Below are 17426 nucleotides of genomic sequence, written 5' to 3'. Positions count from 1 at the left end.
TCAGGGTGGTGTGTGGCTTGGAGGGAAGCTTGCAGGTTGTGGTGTTCCCATTTATCTGCTGCCCTTGTCCTTCTGGGTGGTAGAGGTCGCGGGTTTGGAAGGTGCTGTCGAAGGAGCCTTGGTAAGTTGCTGTAGTGCATCTTGTGTATGGTACACACTGCTGCCACTGTGTGTTGGTGGTCAAGGGAGTGCATGTTGAAGGTGGTGGATGGGGTGCCAATTAAGTGGGCTGCTTTGTCCTGGATGGTATTGAGCTTCTTGAGTGTTGTTGGAGCTGCACCCATCCAGGCAAGTGGAGAGTATTGCATCACACTCCAGACTTATACCTTGTAGGTGGTGAACAGACATTGGGGAGACAGGAGGTGAGTTACTCGCTGCAGAATTCCCAGCCTCTCACCTGCTCTTGTAGCCACAGCATTTATGTGGCTGGTCCAGTTCATTTTCTGGTCAATGGTAACCCCCAGGATGATAGTGCGGAGATTCACAATGGTAATGCCATTGAACGTCAGGGGGAATTGGTTAGATTCTTGTTTGAGATGGTTATTGCCTGTGTTACAACTGAGGCGGGAGTCATGCACTGTCAATTCAGTCCCATTACTTCACAGGTCATAGCATATTAGTAGAGTTTTCCTACCTACTGGAAATTAGCCAAATTAAACACTTTATTCACACCCTTCCCCCCCCCCCCCCCCCCCCAAGAATAGAACAGACCAAGCCAGGTATATTTAAACAGCAACGAATTTACAATTGATAAACTAAATCTTAAACACTATTGAGATAAACCTATGTCTAAAAGACATTATAACTTCTTATTTCTCTTAACCCTAATGCACACACACATACATTCAAAAACGCACAGTTAACAGGTTTAAAAATGATGTTTCTTAGGAGTACACAAGTAGCTGGTTGTAAGTCCTGGTGATTTACATTCCCGGTTGATGAGGTATCCCAGAGTAGAATAATCAGATGCCACTTGAAGTCTCCAAATGAATTCAATGAACAGTCTTTCAGGGATAAGTGTTCAAAGCACTTCGATCTCATCAGGCATCACAGTTCTTTCAACAAGGAGTATAGCAACAAGTCTATTCGGATTTTGAAATTAGTAGTCTTTCAGTAGAAACTTTACTGAGAATTCCAGAAAACAAAGCAAAGTTTAAAACGAGACTCTGGAAGATAGGTGAATCCGTGGATGCTTTCATTAATGCTTTGTACAGATTGGCTGAGGGAGGGGCGGCACAGTGGCGCAGTGGTTAGCACCGCAGCCTCACAGCTCCAGGGACCCGGGTTCGATTCCGGGTACTGCCTGTGTGGAGTTTGCAAGTTCTCCCTGTGTCTGCGTGGGTTTTCTGCGGGTGCTCCGGTTTCCTCCCACAAGCCAAAAGACTTGCAGGTTGATAGGTAAATTGGCCATTATAAATTGTCACTAGTATATGTAGGTGATAGGGATAGGTGGGGATGTTTGTTGGGAATATGGGATTAGTGTAGGATTAGTATAAATGGGTGGTTGATGTTCGGCACAGACTCGGTGGGCCGAAGGGCCTGTTTCAGTGCTGTATCTCTAATCTAATGTGAGTATGGAGAACTGAAGTCTGAGTTGATGAGGGACCAAATAGTAGTGGGAATAGCTGACGCGTCCTAATCAGATCTCTTGCAGTCAAAAGAAGACATCACATTTGAAAGCAATTCAATGGAGCGACAAGCAGAAGACCGAAGACAAAACAGAGCCATTCTGTGGCCTGAAGAGAGGCCTTGGATCAGAAAAAATCTGATGACTGTTCAGTTCCTGAAGTCCAGGATAGAAAAGCAATCCTAGATATGAAGGTATACACAGGTGAGAGAGTGTAAGACACTGCAATTCCAGGCCAGACCCACAGACGTGATCAGTGTCCTGCTAATAAAGCAATATGCTTTAATTGCAAAAAGATCGGCCACTTCAGAAGGATGTGCCAGAGCAAAACCTCTTCTCTCAAATTTACAAAACAAAAAGCCTTCACACATATAGAGCGGTGAATGAGGTGGGACAACTTCCATTGGAAGATAAACCAGGAGACTTCTTAGGGGAAATTAATGACCCCATCAAGGATTTTGGATGGCAGACATCTATGTCAATAGACATATTACGAATTTCAAATTGGACACAGGTGCAAGTGTCACAGTTATGTCAGATCAAGAGCCATGGTTTACGAGACATTGCTTACAACCTGTGGGACCCAACTGAAGGTCAAGGTAAGTTTCAAGCAACTCTCCAATATAAAGAAGACAGGTCAAGGAAACTCTGTTTTGAAAAACCAAGAATCTTCCCTGTATAGCAGAAAAGCATGCTTAGACCCTGATTTACTGAAAACAGTGGATGAAGTCAAACAGCCAGAGTCAAACAGTCACTTTTAAACAGACTATCCCAAACTGTTTTGGGGTCTAGGGAGGCTGAAGACAGAGTATAGAATTACATTAAAAGATACCTACCGCCAGACCAGTATGTATCTTTAAACCCGGAATGATATCACACCCATTGATAAACCAAGTACAAAATCAGCTGGAAGAGGTGACCAGAATGGGAGTCATTCCTCCTGTCACGACATCAACAGCGTGATCTTCGCCTATGGTTCCAGTTCTGAAACCAAATGGTACTCTTAGTATCTGTGTGGATTTAACACAGCTTAACAAAGCAGTGAAAAGGGAAATTCATCCTATATCGTCAGTAGATGAAAGCCTGGTAAAACTCTGCAAAAGCATAATGTTCACTAAACTCGATGTGAATAGTGGCTTTTGGCAGGTTCCTTTGGACGAGAAGTCAAGATTACTCAATTTATCACTCCATTTGGCCGATTTTGCTTTGATCGTTTACCTTTCAGGATAACATCTGCGCCGGAAATCTTCCAAAGGACCATGATCAACATTCTGCAAGGCTTGAAAGGGGTGTTAGATCACATGGATGACATCTTGGTGCCTGGAGCTTTCATCGAAGAATATAACCAGAGAGTGAAAACAGTTTTAAGCCTTCTTCAGGAAGAAGGGCTCATACACGACGAATTCTCCAAGACATTAATACATTTCTTGGAACGCATGGTAAGTAACAATGGCATAATGGCAGACCTGCAAAAGACAAGAGCCATTAGTGAGTTTCCAACTCCAATGTCTGTCCAACAGCTCCAAAGATTTCTTGGAATAGTGAATCAATTAGCCAAATATTTACCTCATGTAGCGTAGATTATCGATCCACTAAGACAACACTTAGGAAAAAAAGATCAAGCATGGTGTTGGAGTTGACATCAAGAGCAGGCATTCTGAAAGATTCATGAAATGCACATATCGCCTGATATCTTAGCACACTATAACCCTACACAACCAACAATGATTACTGCAGATGCCTCATTCACAGGGTTAGGGGTAGTCCTTTTCCAAGAACAGCCTGATGGTTGTCGAAGACCAATCCACTATGTGTCAGGAGCTTTGTCCGAGACAGAGACAAGATGCACGGTAATTGAAAAGGAAGCACTTGCAGTCATGTGGGCTTGCGAGAAGGTCTCTGATTGTAATATGGGATTGAAAGACATCATCGAGACAGACCACTAGATTGCAAAAATGCCACCAAGAATTCGGTTCCGGTTACAATTGATGCGATATACGGATGAGACTGTATATGTTCAGACAAAGATGCAAACTTCTGCTGATGCGCTATCACAAGCAACAGTGCACCATCTGACTCAACAGGACATGAACTTTGTGGATGAGATAGAGTCGTATTCGCAATATACTGCACAACAGTGGCCGGCAAGGATACAGAAACTGCAGGAAATTTGTCGCTCCCAAAAGCAGGATGAAGAATGTACTCGAATACATCAATAGTGCACACAGGGTTAGCCTCAAGAACATCCTGGTGGTAAGATCATGAAAACTTTCTACAAATTCAGAAAGCACTTCACAATCAAAGATGATTTGCTGATATATTATGTCAGACTAGTCATTCCGAGTTCACTCTGATCAGATATCTTGGAACGTCTGCATCAGAGCCACATGGGCATGATGAAGTGTGGAGCACGGGTTCAGTCATCAGTGTGGTGGTCAGGAATATCCAAAGATGTAGAAAACATGGTCCTGAACTGCCAAGTACATGCAATACATAGACCGGAGCAGAGAGAACCTCTGTTTACAACAAAATTTCCAACCTGGTCATAGGAATGGCAAGCGATGGATTTATTTATGTATAAAGGAAAATTCTGTATCATCATGATCGATTTATTTCTCATGATGGATTGAACTGAATTGAAAAGGTTGTACTCAACAAAACCCAAATTTGTGATCTGAGGTTTGCAGGAGATCTTTGCGAGGCATGGTATCCCTGATGAAGTCGTGTCCGACATTGGGACCACAGTTTGTAAATGAATACTTCACACAATTTGCGAGAAAATGGGATTTTGAACATCTCTTGGGCTCACGACAATATCCTCAGTTGAGCGACAAAGCTGAGAGGAGTATGAACCATAAAGGCGTTGTTGAAGATGAGCAAAGATCTTCCAAATGCATTGATTAACTATCGCTCTACTCCATTGTTCTGTGGACTATCATCTTCTGAGCTGTTGATGGGGAGGAAGATAAAAACTCAACTTCCCATTTTGCCTAGAAAATTACTTCTGGGGCTAGATGTCAAAGACTACCAAAAAGTCCAAGATAGAGAAGAAGTACTACAGGAACAAGAAGCTCACAATTGCATCAAAAGATTTTGTACCAGAGACCTATCTCAGCTAAAGGAGGGAGAGAAGGTATGGATATGAGACCTAGAACGGGAAGGTGTTGTCATCCAAAAAGATGAAAATTATCAGGGATTGTATCTAGTACATGCAGCAGGGAGTACTGTATAACGAAACAGGAAAAACATTATCCCTATTCCATAGCAGCAACAATCAATTTTTATCTGGACGAAACAGATGATGATCAAGAAACCTAGATAGTTCAGGATACTGCAAACATTGGTCAAGGCCATTCAGGTTGTCCAACGAGACTTTTAATCAAGACTACCGATCTTCTGACTCGGATTAGAATAAGATCCAAGAGAGTCGTGAAGCTGCCTGATAGGCTAAATCTGTCATGGATGGAGACTTGGGGTAGTATATAAAATCAAAGTGAATGTATGTGTGTATTTAGAGACAAAGACTTGGAGAGATGTTAAGGGCCTGAAAGAGTTAATTTTTGAGACAGAGTAACCCCTCCCACTGTGGATAATGATGTAATAGTCACATGTGTATTAGGCTGGGAAGAAGCTAGAAGCAGCATGAGGTGTGCTGGCTAGACCGTCTTGTGGAGAGTGTAAATAATTATATGTATATAAATAAGTTATTCTTTAGCCCTACGAAGCCTCAGACCTTTGTGAACAGCACTCGATCTATGCTGCAACAATACACAACACAGCTCAGGGTCTTTTGGATGATAAGCGATTTGTATTTATCGGGAGGTACCAAATTTATTAAAATGCTGTTGCAAAAATCATCACCAGTTTGAAGAACAGTGCTGGCCTATTTTTGTTTAAGTGTCACAAATAGGGAAATAACATTGCATTGCAAAATAAATGAGCCAGAGCAGCATTAAATATCAAAGACACGTAGTGTCCTCCTGGATGAGCTACATTTTTGCAGTGTTGAACTTTTGGTTACTTATTTAGTTTGTTTTTTGCTCTATTTTCATAGTGGACTGTGTGTGGGAGGCACATGTTCATTGTACCACAGTGCAATTGGATGTTAGACATCTGCATTAACTACGGTGCTGCTTTCTGGCTCTGCTGATAAGAGTTTTAATTGAAAACAGCTGACCACTGAGTCATTTTAAATTGATTAAAATTGGGGTGATGGAACAACAACAACTTGCAGTTATATAGCACCTTCAATGTAGTAAAATGTCACAACGGGCTTCCTAGGAGCAATAGCGAACAAATTTGACAGCAAACCACATGAGGTATTAGGGCAGATGACCATAAGCTTGGTCAAAGATAGGTTTTAAGAATCTTCTTAAAGGAAGAAAGAGAGATTAGAGAGGGAATTCCAGGGCTCAGGACCTCGCTAGTTGGCCAGACAGGCAATGGGGGGGGGGGGGCGGCAGCAGAGTTATGGATAAATTGCAGTTTACGGAGGGTAGAATGTGGGAGGCTGGCCAGGAGTGTGTTGGAATAGCCAGGTCTGGAGGTAACAAAGACTTGGATGAGGATTACAGCAGTGGATGAGTTGAGGCAGATTTGTGCAATATTAAGGAGTTGGAACTAGGTGGTTTTCGCAGTGGTGTGGATATCTGTTCAGAAGCTCATCTTGGTTCCAGTAGTTTCAGCCTCACAGTTGCCGGGGAGAGGGATGGAGTCGGTGGCTGTGTGTTGGCATCTTTCCCTCGATGAAAGATGATAGACAAACAGCAAACAATCCATTTAAGAGGTGGGGGGGTGGGGGGTGTCTTCTCTTGGTGCACGTTTGCTGATGGCTGTGAAGGCCAATCCTTAAGAGGCAGGTTCTGTCACAAGTGTCACATGTGAAGCTGCCAAGTGGCGTTGTGACTTGTTTTCTGTGTTGGCGCCTGTTCCCAAGCTGCTCTAGCAACTGGTCATCATCGTAGTGCACACCAGTCCACAGATGTGTCGTCATTTCCCTCTTTCACCAGCTAGTGACTCCCAGGTGCGATAGTCGACATTTAAGGCCTTCCTGTCACGCTTGCAAACATCTGTGAAGCAGAGCTTTGGGCGCCCCACTGGTCGTCTGGCCCCGGCCACCTCACCATACAGAAGATCCTTGGATTTGCGACCGTTTTCCATCATGTGGACGTTTCCGATCCACCAAAGCTGCCTCTGTTTGATTAGTGCCAACATGTTTGGAAGCTGTGCCTTTGAGAGGACTGCCACGTTTATGATTTTGTCCTGCCAGGATATACCCATAATGTGCTGCAGACGGAGAAGATGGAAATTATTGAGTTTCTTTTCCTGGTAGCTGTAAGTCGCTCATGTTTCACAGCCAACAGCAAGGTGCTTAAAACACAGACCTTATAAACCATCAGCTTGATCCTAACGATCAGCTTGGTGTTATTCCATGCGTGTTTCATGAGTCAGCCAAAGGTGGTAGCTGCTTTCCCTATGCGTGTATCAAGCTCTGCATCAAGGGACAGATTGTCTGTCACCGTGGACCCAAGGTAGCTGAATTTGCTAACCACTTTTCTTTTTACATATTGTGGGCATCGTTGGCAAAGCCAGCATTTGTTGCCCATTGCGAATTGCCCTCGACAACTGAGTGGCTTGCTGAGCCATTTCAGAGAGCATTTAAGAGCCAACCACATTGCTGTGGGTCTGGAGTCACATTTTGGCCAGACCAGGTAAGGACGGCAGGTTTCAGCAGGCTGTTATTTAGTTTGATCAGGGGTGGAGATGCAGCACCTTGTCCCATGACCACAGTTTTCTTGATGCTTATAGTCAAGCAGAACAAGTTAGTTATGGAAGAGACAGTCCATGAGTCTTTGTAGCTGAGTTTCCGTGTCTGTCAGTGGCTAGGGTACAGAGTTTGCGGGAGAAAGAAGCCCGTGCTTCGATTTTCCCAGTGGGCTACGAGAGGCTTTATTTACTTTTATTTTTTTAGGGGCTTACACTGCCCACTTTTAAATTGTAATTATAATTTGTCCCTATGTTTAGTGAAAGAACCCTCGGACCAGTTTGAACTTTGAATGAAGACAACTACCAGCGATGCTGGTACAAGATTACGAAACACTTTATTTGATTGCTGAATGACAATAAGCAACAGCTCTATGTAATTCTCACAACTGGGTCCCCAGTTCAGAATGTGGATTGACCAGACCCTTCTTGTGGAGGACAGCCTGCGTGTGTCATCCAAATTGATACTTCCTTGTAGCCTTCATGTGGCTTCTCCTCCCAGTTGCAGTTTGTTGCCTTTGTACACAGTGTTGAGGTAAAACTTGCTTTTTTTGCAGTGTTCAATTCATGATCTTTCCTGGTTGTCTTGTTTTCTGTTCTTTTCCTGAGCAGTGGGCAAAAATTTGTGACTTGCTGGTGTTGCAGTTTACCTTTTTCTGTTTTCTGTCTTTCTTAGCAACAAACAAAAGTTTATTGTTTGTGATCAACCTTGCAGGCTGGGTATTTCATTAGCCAAAGAGTCAAACATTCATGACATTTAAATGATCCAAAACAATCCTGTGCCCTACTTGAATATACTTCTACACTCGTATTTGATCTTGTTTTTAAGATGGTTTTGCCGTCAGCATGTTGATGTACATTTGCCCATTTTAGACAGCACTTTTGGTGCGAAGCCATTGTCCGAGAACAAACTACCAACGCAAAATGGACAGTATGAAAGAAACATGAAATTAACTTCCAGTCAGTGACTCTTCCTGGTTTTATTTAGCATTTTCTGTAGCGTGGACTTAATACATTATTGAGATTTTAGCATGTATGTTAGTGGGATGGTAAAGGAAAGATATAGAAACAATAGAGAATGAGCTGCAGATATCTGTTGAAAGTTGCACAAACAATGGCTGGAATTTTAAGTGGCGCCGATGGTCTCGCCCACTGGCTGAAAAGTCAGGGGGCGAGCCCACCTCTGCTGGGCCTGGAAGCCACTTAGCAATTTTATGTGGCCCAGGCCCTTAATTGGTCTCGGTTGGGACCTCCACCCCTCTGAAGCAGGAAGTCCTGCTCCCAAGAGCAGGTCGGCCAATCAGAGGGCTGACAGCTGTTCAGTTCCGGCAACGCCACTGGGAGCGGTGGCCACTGCAGGGAAGGCACCCAACGCGAAGAACAACATGGACGTCCTCAGAACAGGTGAGTGGGGTTTGGACCTCGCCAGGGACAATCGGCTGGGCCTCAACGAGGTGGGAGGGGGTGTAGGGGAGGGGTTTCGATCAAGGCGGTGGGATATATTTTCCAGCAGGGGTGTTTTTGCCGCTGGTGGGTGGGGGGGTGGGGCCTCCATGGGGCACAGGGTGCCCGATAAGGAGGGACACCCTCTCAACCCACAAGGAGGCCACCGTGTATTATCAGGTGGCGGCCTCAGGTGGCGAAGTGCCCATCTGTTCACCAGTGGCGGAGGGAGAAGGCCCTTAAGTGGCCATTAATTGTCCTCTTAAGGCCTCAATTGGCCTTAGAGGGCTGCTACCTGACCCAAACCCAATGAGACCCGATGATGTGTCGGGTTTGGGTCGGGTTGGGCCCCTCTTCTGGATCCGGCTTTCGGGCTCAGGTTGGGTTGGGCCGCGTCCAGGTTGGGCTGTGTCGGGTCGGACCGGTCACAGGCGACAAGTTCTCTGCTGGTATGTATTGAAATTAAAAAACTTACCTGAGCTGGGAGCCTGGGACGAAACTGAGTCTGCGCAGTGAGCGAATGACATCACTATGATGTCATCACGCATGCACTGCAGCTTCCTGGAGGCTCCGAGTCAGAAGGTAAATAACGGCTTGGTCAGGTTGGACTTGGGTCGGGTCGGGCTCGGGGCAAAATCGGAGAGACGCGGGCCGGGTCGGGCTCGAGTCCGCTGTGGTTCAGTTGGGTTCGGGTTGGGTTCTTTTTCTGAACCTGAGCAGGTCTTTAATTGGCCTGGATGGGTGGGCTGTTTGTCACCTCCTCCAATATTCCAGATGGCTGAAGCAATATGACACATTTTCACTCACTCCAAAGTCTTGGGTCAAGCACAGGCCAGTGGGGCAAAGAAAATGTTATTGGTAACTTAATAGATAGTAATTATTTGAGCCAATGTGAACACAAAGAAAGCAGTTTGACCAGTAGCACAAGATACCAATGAGGAATGACTTAACTTTTGGGGGGAAAAAATGAGCAATTTGTTCTAGTTATCAGGAACCAAGTAACATAAAACTGATCAAAGTGATGAATTAAAAAACATACATTTTGTTCAACATCTTTTGCCAGGTAGGTTGTTTTGCCACTGACTCTATGCCCTAGATTTTCTCTGAAGGGATCGAGCTCTTTCTTCCCCATCACGTACCTCCACTGGGCCACAGAAGTGCTGACTGACCTCAGCTAACTTTACAGCACCTGGGGCATTATCACAATGCAGGTGGACTGCCCAGCCTCTGCCAGGGTGTTGAGCTAAAGCAGGGCTGGAAATGAGGTCTATTGCAGTGCGTTAGAAAGCAGCCTATAAGCTGCCTGAAAAACTGGGTAAAAGCATTTTAAAAAAAAAATATTGATTCTGTTTGGACTTGTGCACAGCTATGCACTGAGATTGCATACACACCTCTGAACAGACCTCTGAGGCTGCCTCCACTGAATTTTCAGAGCTTGAAATCAGGGCCTAACATGTGCTCTTTGCATCCCATGTTCAAATGAGGCTCATGGCATGAAACATGACAGAGTTGATGAGGGGGAGCCAGTGGATGTGGTTTATTTGGACTTTCGTGGAGGCTTTTGACAAAGTCCCACATAAGAGATTAACATGTAAAATTAAAGCGCATGGGATTGGGGGTAGTGTATTGCGATGGATAGAAAATTGATTGGTAGACAGGAAACGAAGAGCAGGGATAAATGGTTCTTTTTCCGAATGGTAGGCAGTGACTAGTGGGGTACCGCAGGGATTGGTGCTAGGACCCCAGCTATTCACAATATATATTAATGATTTAGATGAGGGAACTAAAAGTAATATCTCCAAATTTGCAGATTACACAAAACTGGGTGGGAGGGTGAGTTGTGAGGAGGATGCAGAGAGGCTTCAGGGTGATTTGGACAAGTTGAATGAGTGGGCTAATGCATGGCAGATGCAGTATAATGTGGATAAATGTGAGGTTATCCACTTTGGTACGAAAAACAGGAAGGCAGATTATTATCTGAATGGCTATAAACTGAGAGAGGGGAATATGCAGCGAGACCTGGGTGCTCTGGTACACCAGTCGCTGAAGGAAAGCATGCAGGTGCAACAGGCAGTAAAAAGGCGAATGGTATGTTGGCCTTCATAGCGAGGAGATTCAAGTACAGGAGCAGGAATATCTTGCTGCAATTATACAGGGCCTTAGTGAGGCCACACCTGGAATATTGTGTGCTGTTTTGGTCTCCTTATCTGAGGAAGGATATTCTTGCTAGAGAGGGATTGCAACGAAGGTTTACCAGACTGATTCCTGGGATGGTGGGACTGACGTATGAGGAGAGATTGAGTCGTTTAGGATTATTTTCGCTGGAGTTCAGAAGAGTGAGGGGGGATCTCATAGAAACCTATAAAATTCTAACAGGGATTGACAGGGTAGATGCAGGAAGGATGTTCCCGATGGTGGGGGAGTTCAGAACCAGGGGTCATAGTCTAAGGATATGGGGTAAACCTTTCAGGACTGAGATGAGGAGAAATTTCTTCACCCAAAGAGTGGTGAGCCTGCAGAATTCATTACCACAGAAAGCAGTTGAGGCCAAAACATTGTGTGTTTTCAAAAAGGAGTTAGATATAGCTCTTGGGTCTAAAGGGATCAAAGGGTATGGGGCAAAAGCCGGAACCGGCTACCGAGTTGGATGATGGGCCATGATCATAATGAATGGTGGAGCAGGCCTACTCCTGCTCCTATTTTCTTTGTTTCTATGACAGAGGCTGTATTCCCCCATTTCAATCTGCTTTACATGTGACTGCCCATGTATGGGTGGGTACATTTTATTTCACTGTGTCCACCTTCTGGAAACAGGGAAGCGATGCTGGAGAGTGCCACAAGCATTTTTATAGCTCTGTCTCCCTTTGTAAAGTCTAGACATAGAAATTTAGCAATTAAATTTATCATATAATTAACACTTCAAAAAAGAATTCCCCAAGAGCTCATTAAAATTAGCTATAAAACTGCCTATTTTATTTGGCGTTTGGTCCTTGCATATTTTGGGTTGGCAGGGTCTTTTTTTTCAGTATTTCTCAACATGCTCCATCTGTTGGCACCAAGACTGCCATTTTTATGCTTACCAAACAAGGTATATTCTTGGCAAAATCTTATTCTGCATTGCTTCAATAAATAAAGTTGAAAGGCTGTGCAGCCCAATTTTTCAGTCTGAGATCTCCACTGGCATCAGAAATATAGTCGGGTATCAAGCAGTGTTTAGTCTACCAACGTAAGCTCAAAACTGGAGCCCAATTATAAATCTAAAACGCACAGAGCAACAATATTAACTCAGACAGAACTGCATACCAGTGCCCTCCCCACCCCCACCTTCCAGTCCCAGGCTTGAATTTCTGGCTCACTTCAAACCCAGGCTCTGATGTGTTTTCTCTTGTATATAAGTGACAAGATGACACATAGACCAACCCCCACTGCCAGACAGAGGTAAGCCATGTCAGTTGCTATCAGAATTTTGAAGTTTTGTTATGAGAGAGGAGAGAGAATCAGAACCTCATCTGAACCGAATGTCCCATTTGAGCAGATGTATTGTTGTTTAACACCAATTAAAAAGGCACAATAAGCAAATGTGCTGTTTATCTTTTTTGATAAAGAGCTAATTAATTTTTAACATGCATTTTCTCAACACTTTCAAATTCATTTTAACTTTTTTTTGTAACGTTACAGATTATTGCATTTGTAGTACTGTTGCATTTGCTAAAGAGTTGGACAAATTTGGAGGGCGCTATTGAGGCTGAGATGCATTCTGAGGAAAAATTGGAAAAATCAAGTACTGCATTACAGTGACCTTGGTCTGTCTTGCACTGGCTTACTGGCACCATGTTTGGGATAGTCACTTCAGGGACATGGTTATATATGTGAGATGTAGAGAAAGAGATACTCAAGATGACGATGGAGTTGAGGGACACTTAAACTCATTCCACAGATCCACTTTGTGGCCAGAGATTGCAACTACAGCATGTCAGGTGACATAGCAAAATCAAATAGAAAAGGTTGACTCAGGAGCTTGCAATGTATAATTCACTGAATGTTAACTTCTGTAGCGGTAGCCCAATAGCTGTCTATGATTACTGACATGTAAGAGTATTGGTCCAGGTAGAGCTCGCAAAGTGTTGGATCTTTTTCATCATATATTTATATCTGGGAGGAAGTGAATTAGAGGATGTAATTGTCCTGTTTTGAACAAATATTGCAAGCTGCGGCATTGTATTTCACTGCTGCTTATTTTTACTTTTTAATGAACCTGTTCACTAGTTTATATTCTAAACTACAAGTGCCTGTTCTTCCACTATAATCTAGGAGATCATATGAGGACTTGTTATATCCAGTAAGCTAAGTATAATAACGAGGGTTCAATTTGACCTGTGGGCGATGCTACTGTACTGGAAATTGTGTGTGTGCGTGTGCGCGTCCACACGTTCTGTTCATAGAGTAGTAAGAGTTCAGCTACAGGAGTGTGCCCTTGACACTGAGCACAAGACAAGTATCAGAGTTAAATCTAAAAATGCAATCGTGATATCCTGCTGCTTAATGTGCATTGGAAATTTCTGTGTAAAAGTGCTTGCTGTCAGAAAGCTCAGGGAATAGTAACGACCGCTCAGAGTTCGGTAAGAGTACTGATGTAGGCTTTCTGTAGCTTTTTTGGAATGTGGTGCAATTCAGTTGAAGAGATTTTTCTGTTAAGATCGCAGGATTACTTTTCCTTGGCGAGGCCCAAATACCTGCAATTTCTTTCAGAACATTTGTGGAACAGTCTTTTATTCCAGTAGGCTAATTCCGAATACAATTTGTAAGCTAAATGAATTCTCCGAATTCCATTGAAACAATATATTTTTTTAAAAAAAGGGAACACCACAAAGAACTATTGCTGGTCTTTGCAAATTGGACCTGAATATAGATCTTTATGTTGTTGAGTGGATCGATATTTAGTTTGTGTGGTACCTGAACGATTTATAACTTCATTTACATCAAATGTGAAGTAGTTGTTTAAGAGATTCCTACTATTCTTCCCATGTGCACTAGATCCCTTCCAAAAACAAATAAGGCCAAAAACTGCTTCTCCAATGTAGCAATTCAACCAAATCTAAGAACTATCCTCTTTTCCCACCAATAGTAGTGTTCGCATTTGTTTACTGCTTCATTGAAACGTGATGTGAAACATTAAGATGTTAAATGTCACGCTTCCCATCAAAATGGCCTCAAATGAGGCCCCAGTTTTTGCATTGTTCTTGAATCTCTACTCCAGTGCTGTGTTTCGGCTGCATTCTCAACCTATCCTATCCTCATTTATGAAAGTCAAATGGCAAACAGTAATTTTACATTTGCCCTCAGAATGATGAAGCCATTACTTCAATAATTAAAATCTACTGAGAATGTTTACCAAAAACTGACGTCGTAGATAGTGTTTTGTGAAGTATTGTGCAATATTTTTTTAAAAACTGGTTTTTAATTTCTGAATGCTCTCTTCACATGAAAAACAGTACAATTTTCACAGTTATATAGCAGTGATTAGTGAATTTTTAACTTTCTTATTTGTAGCCAGAAACTATTGGATCACTTTCAAACCTTAAGGATTTGTGGCTGGATGGGAACCAACTAGTGGAATTGCCTGTGGTAAGCTTGTTTTTGAATTACTATCTTCCCTTCAATACTTTAGTAGTACTTGTCCACTGGAATTGCCCTGTTCTTGGTCTTTTGATTTATTTCACATAATGTCTCTTTGCTGTAGTTCGGCTAATTACAAGTTCAGTCTTGGCCCTTATACTTTTAAGTGCAGTTTATCCAGGCTTTTGATTTATTACCCCTCCATCTCCATTTGAAGAATGCTTAGGCTGAAAAGCTGGCACATTTGCATTAATATTTTACCATAAAAATCTGTAATGTTACTTTACCTATTCCAAGATTTGGAAAAATTGATTTTGAATGATGAAGATTTATACGGTTCAACATAATTCAGTTTATTATGATCATCTTTATCACACATCAATGCTACTTCCTCATTTTTACATTCTGTGGTATTCCTTTTAGACAGGAGGATATGCAAATACTACTGCGAGCCTCTCCATACTTGCCTCAGTCAAACGTAGGCATGTTTTTCAAGGTTAGAGGGAACAATCATTTTCCTGTTCCAAAGCAAAATACCCTGTTGACATAATGTACTGTATTCATTGCCTTCACAATTATCACCAAGCTATAGAATATATTTAATTTAACCTATTAAATGTTTTCAAACTTTTCTTGCTGGGTGACCCCGTATAGATATCAGCAACCACCCACTTCTCCCTGCACTCCCCCCTCCCCCCACAACCCCACGGCAACCTGGAACTCCTGTCCTAATTTCTGAGAGAGTACCATTACTTAATGGAAAGCAGATTGTGTGCAGAAAAATATTTTTTTCTTGGTATACAACAATGGGAATAATGTTCCGGTGAATTAATAAATACAGTAATCTAGTAGTATTTTGTCATCCATTTGGGATCCCTTCAAGGTTGGGAAGGTTGCCATGGAAATGGGGAGAGGGACCGTTAAGGCGATGATGTTCTGTGGGAGGTTGGGCCAAATATGGAGATGTTGTTCCGTGGAGGGGGTTGTTTGTGAAAATGGGTAGGAGAGGCGCTGGGGAGGCGGTGAGCTGTGGTGGGTCGGGGGTTTGCAGAACAAGTCCAGTGCAGTGCAGGTGGGAGTTGGAGGGCATTCTAAAGTGGCTGATTGGGGGAGTGGGTTCTGGAAACAAGTTCTTTTCTTTAATTACTTTTGACTGAGGCAAGTATGGAGAGGCTAGCAGTAGTATTTGCATATCCTCCTGTCCAAAAGGAATACCACGGAATGTAAAAATGAGGAAGTAGTATTGATATGTGATAGAGATGATCATAAACTGGGAGGGGAGGAAGTTCAGAAACTTTTGAGGGTGGGTGTGTACTCAAAAGAAAACTGCTCATTTCACGGGACTGGGCTTGGGTGAATGCTCTAGTATGATCTATGCCTGGATGTCACTAGGGTCATTGCAGGGGTGAGAAGAAGTGGGCTGAGTCAGAGGCACCTATCTGTACGTGAGTCATTGGGAGGGTTTCAACTGCTTACCAAGATAGGAGGGAGTAATCAGAATTTAGGCTGTTGTGGAGATGGAATGAAAAGTGTTGGATTTGATGGCATACCATCACCAAAGAAAGCTGAGGCTGGTGTAAGTGCCAGGGGAGTATTACCACGTCCTGGGGAGGTGAGTGAAGTGAGGTCTCTAAAAGTTCTGAAGTTAGGAAGATTGATTTACGTTTTATTGAAATATTTTCTCTTCAAAAGTTAGATATTTGGGTGCTGACCGGAACAGGTAAGGAAGTAAGCAGCCAACAGTCTGAGAAGAGACACAGCTATAGGGACCAATAGCTGAAAAGTCCAATGACACTGCAGAGAAGCGATTTTGAAGTGAAGCAGAAATTAAAAAGATACGAACATTCTTGCATTTAAAAAAAACTAAATAAAATCTGCTGTTTAATAATTCCCATATGGAAGTTGAGCTGATCAGTCAAGATGGCAGTCAAGCTGGTTAACAGCATTCAGGGAACTGCTTATACTGTCACCTGTGATTGTACGGTCTGTGTGACGAGGTTCATTGGCAGATTCCAAATTAAATGCAGATAGAGAAGAAAAAGGTTAAGATTTTTGAGAGCATTGTGGAAACCGATGGTTATACTGCAGTAAGTGATGTCTTGATGTAGGCATTTTCCATTCTAAATGTGACTTAGAAATTTGTTCTTTAAAAAAAGTTGACACAAAAAGTGTGACATGAATAACAAGAAGTCAAGTGGCACAGATGGGAAATATGTGCAGATAATATTTGTGATATTTATATAGTTTTCTCTTAGATGTTATTGTAATATAAAGCTGTAAAGGGTTAATACCGAAGACAGTGAGACACCCCTCCCAATGTACGAGCGATGATGTACCAGTCACATGAAGTAGGCTTGAGAAGAAGGTATAGCGACATGAATGATGCTAGCTTAGGTGGCTTGTGGAGAGTGTATATAGTAACTGTAAATAACAGAGTTGTTCGTTGACCTTTACCAGAGTCTAAGACTTTCTCTAGAATCGCCTACAATGCTACGACTAAAACTAAACCCAACAAACCCAATATGGTGGCAACAGTTAAAAAGCCTATTAAAACAACGGGGAACTCTCAAACTATTTGGGACCTCTTTTAAGCCAACCAAGCCTGAAAAAAAGCAGTCAGAGTTTCTTAAAGAAAGGGGAACACCCTAAAAAGTCTATTAAGAAAGAAATATGGATTCAAAATTGGGAATGCGTGAGAGTTTCCAGAATCAAGAGGGACCCAATCAGATTCAAAATTGGGTATCATGGAGAAAAAGATTCCTAAGGTTTAGAATTGCTTCACAACTCCATACAAAATCTGAAGTGAGCAAGTGACCACCCTTCTATATTCAGTAGGGGCGATTGTGGGCAACATAATTGTCCGATAAGTGGTCAACGAGGCTGCCGATAAATTCGAAGAGGTACTCCAAGCCTTTGATAAATATTTTAATCTCCGTACCACTAAAATCTTTGGAAAGAGCCAAATTTAATAAGCCAG

At 42.8% G+C, this 17426-nt stretch overlaps 1 protein-coding gene across 1 annotated transcript in view; it reads left to right on the top strand.

Annotated features, from left to right (window-relative positions):
• Positions 1-17426, top strand: part of lrrc1 (leucine rich repeat containing 1) — a 190312-nt gene that overhangs the window by 121777 nt on the left and 51109 nt on the right. Inside the window, exon 7 of the mRNA XM_068021251.1 lies at positions 14384-14458. Within this exon, the coding sequence (XP_067877352.1) occupies positions 14384-14458 (75 nt within the window). The remainder of the gene's footprint in view (positions 1-14383; positions 14459-17426) is intronic.

Source organism: Heterodontus francisci, chromosome 3 (genome assembly GCF_036365525.1).
Source record: "Heterodontus francisci isolate sHetFra1 chromosome 3, sHetFra1.hap1, whole genome shotgun sequence".
NCBI classification, from domain to species: domain Eukaryota; kingdom Metazoa; phylum Chordata; class Chondrichthyes; order Heterodontiformes; family Heterodontidae; genus Heterodontus; species Heterodontus francisci.
The sequence above is the reverse complement of the archived record's forward strand: the minus strand, read 5'-3'. Positions and strand labels throughout refer to the sequence as shown.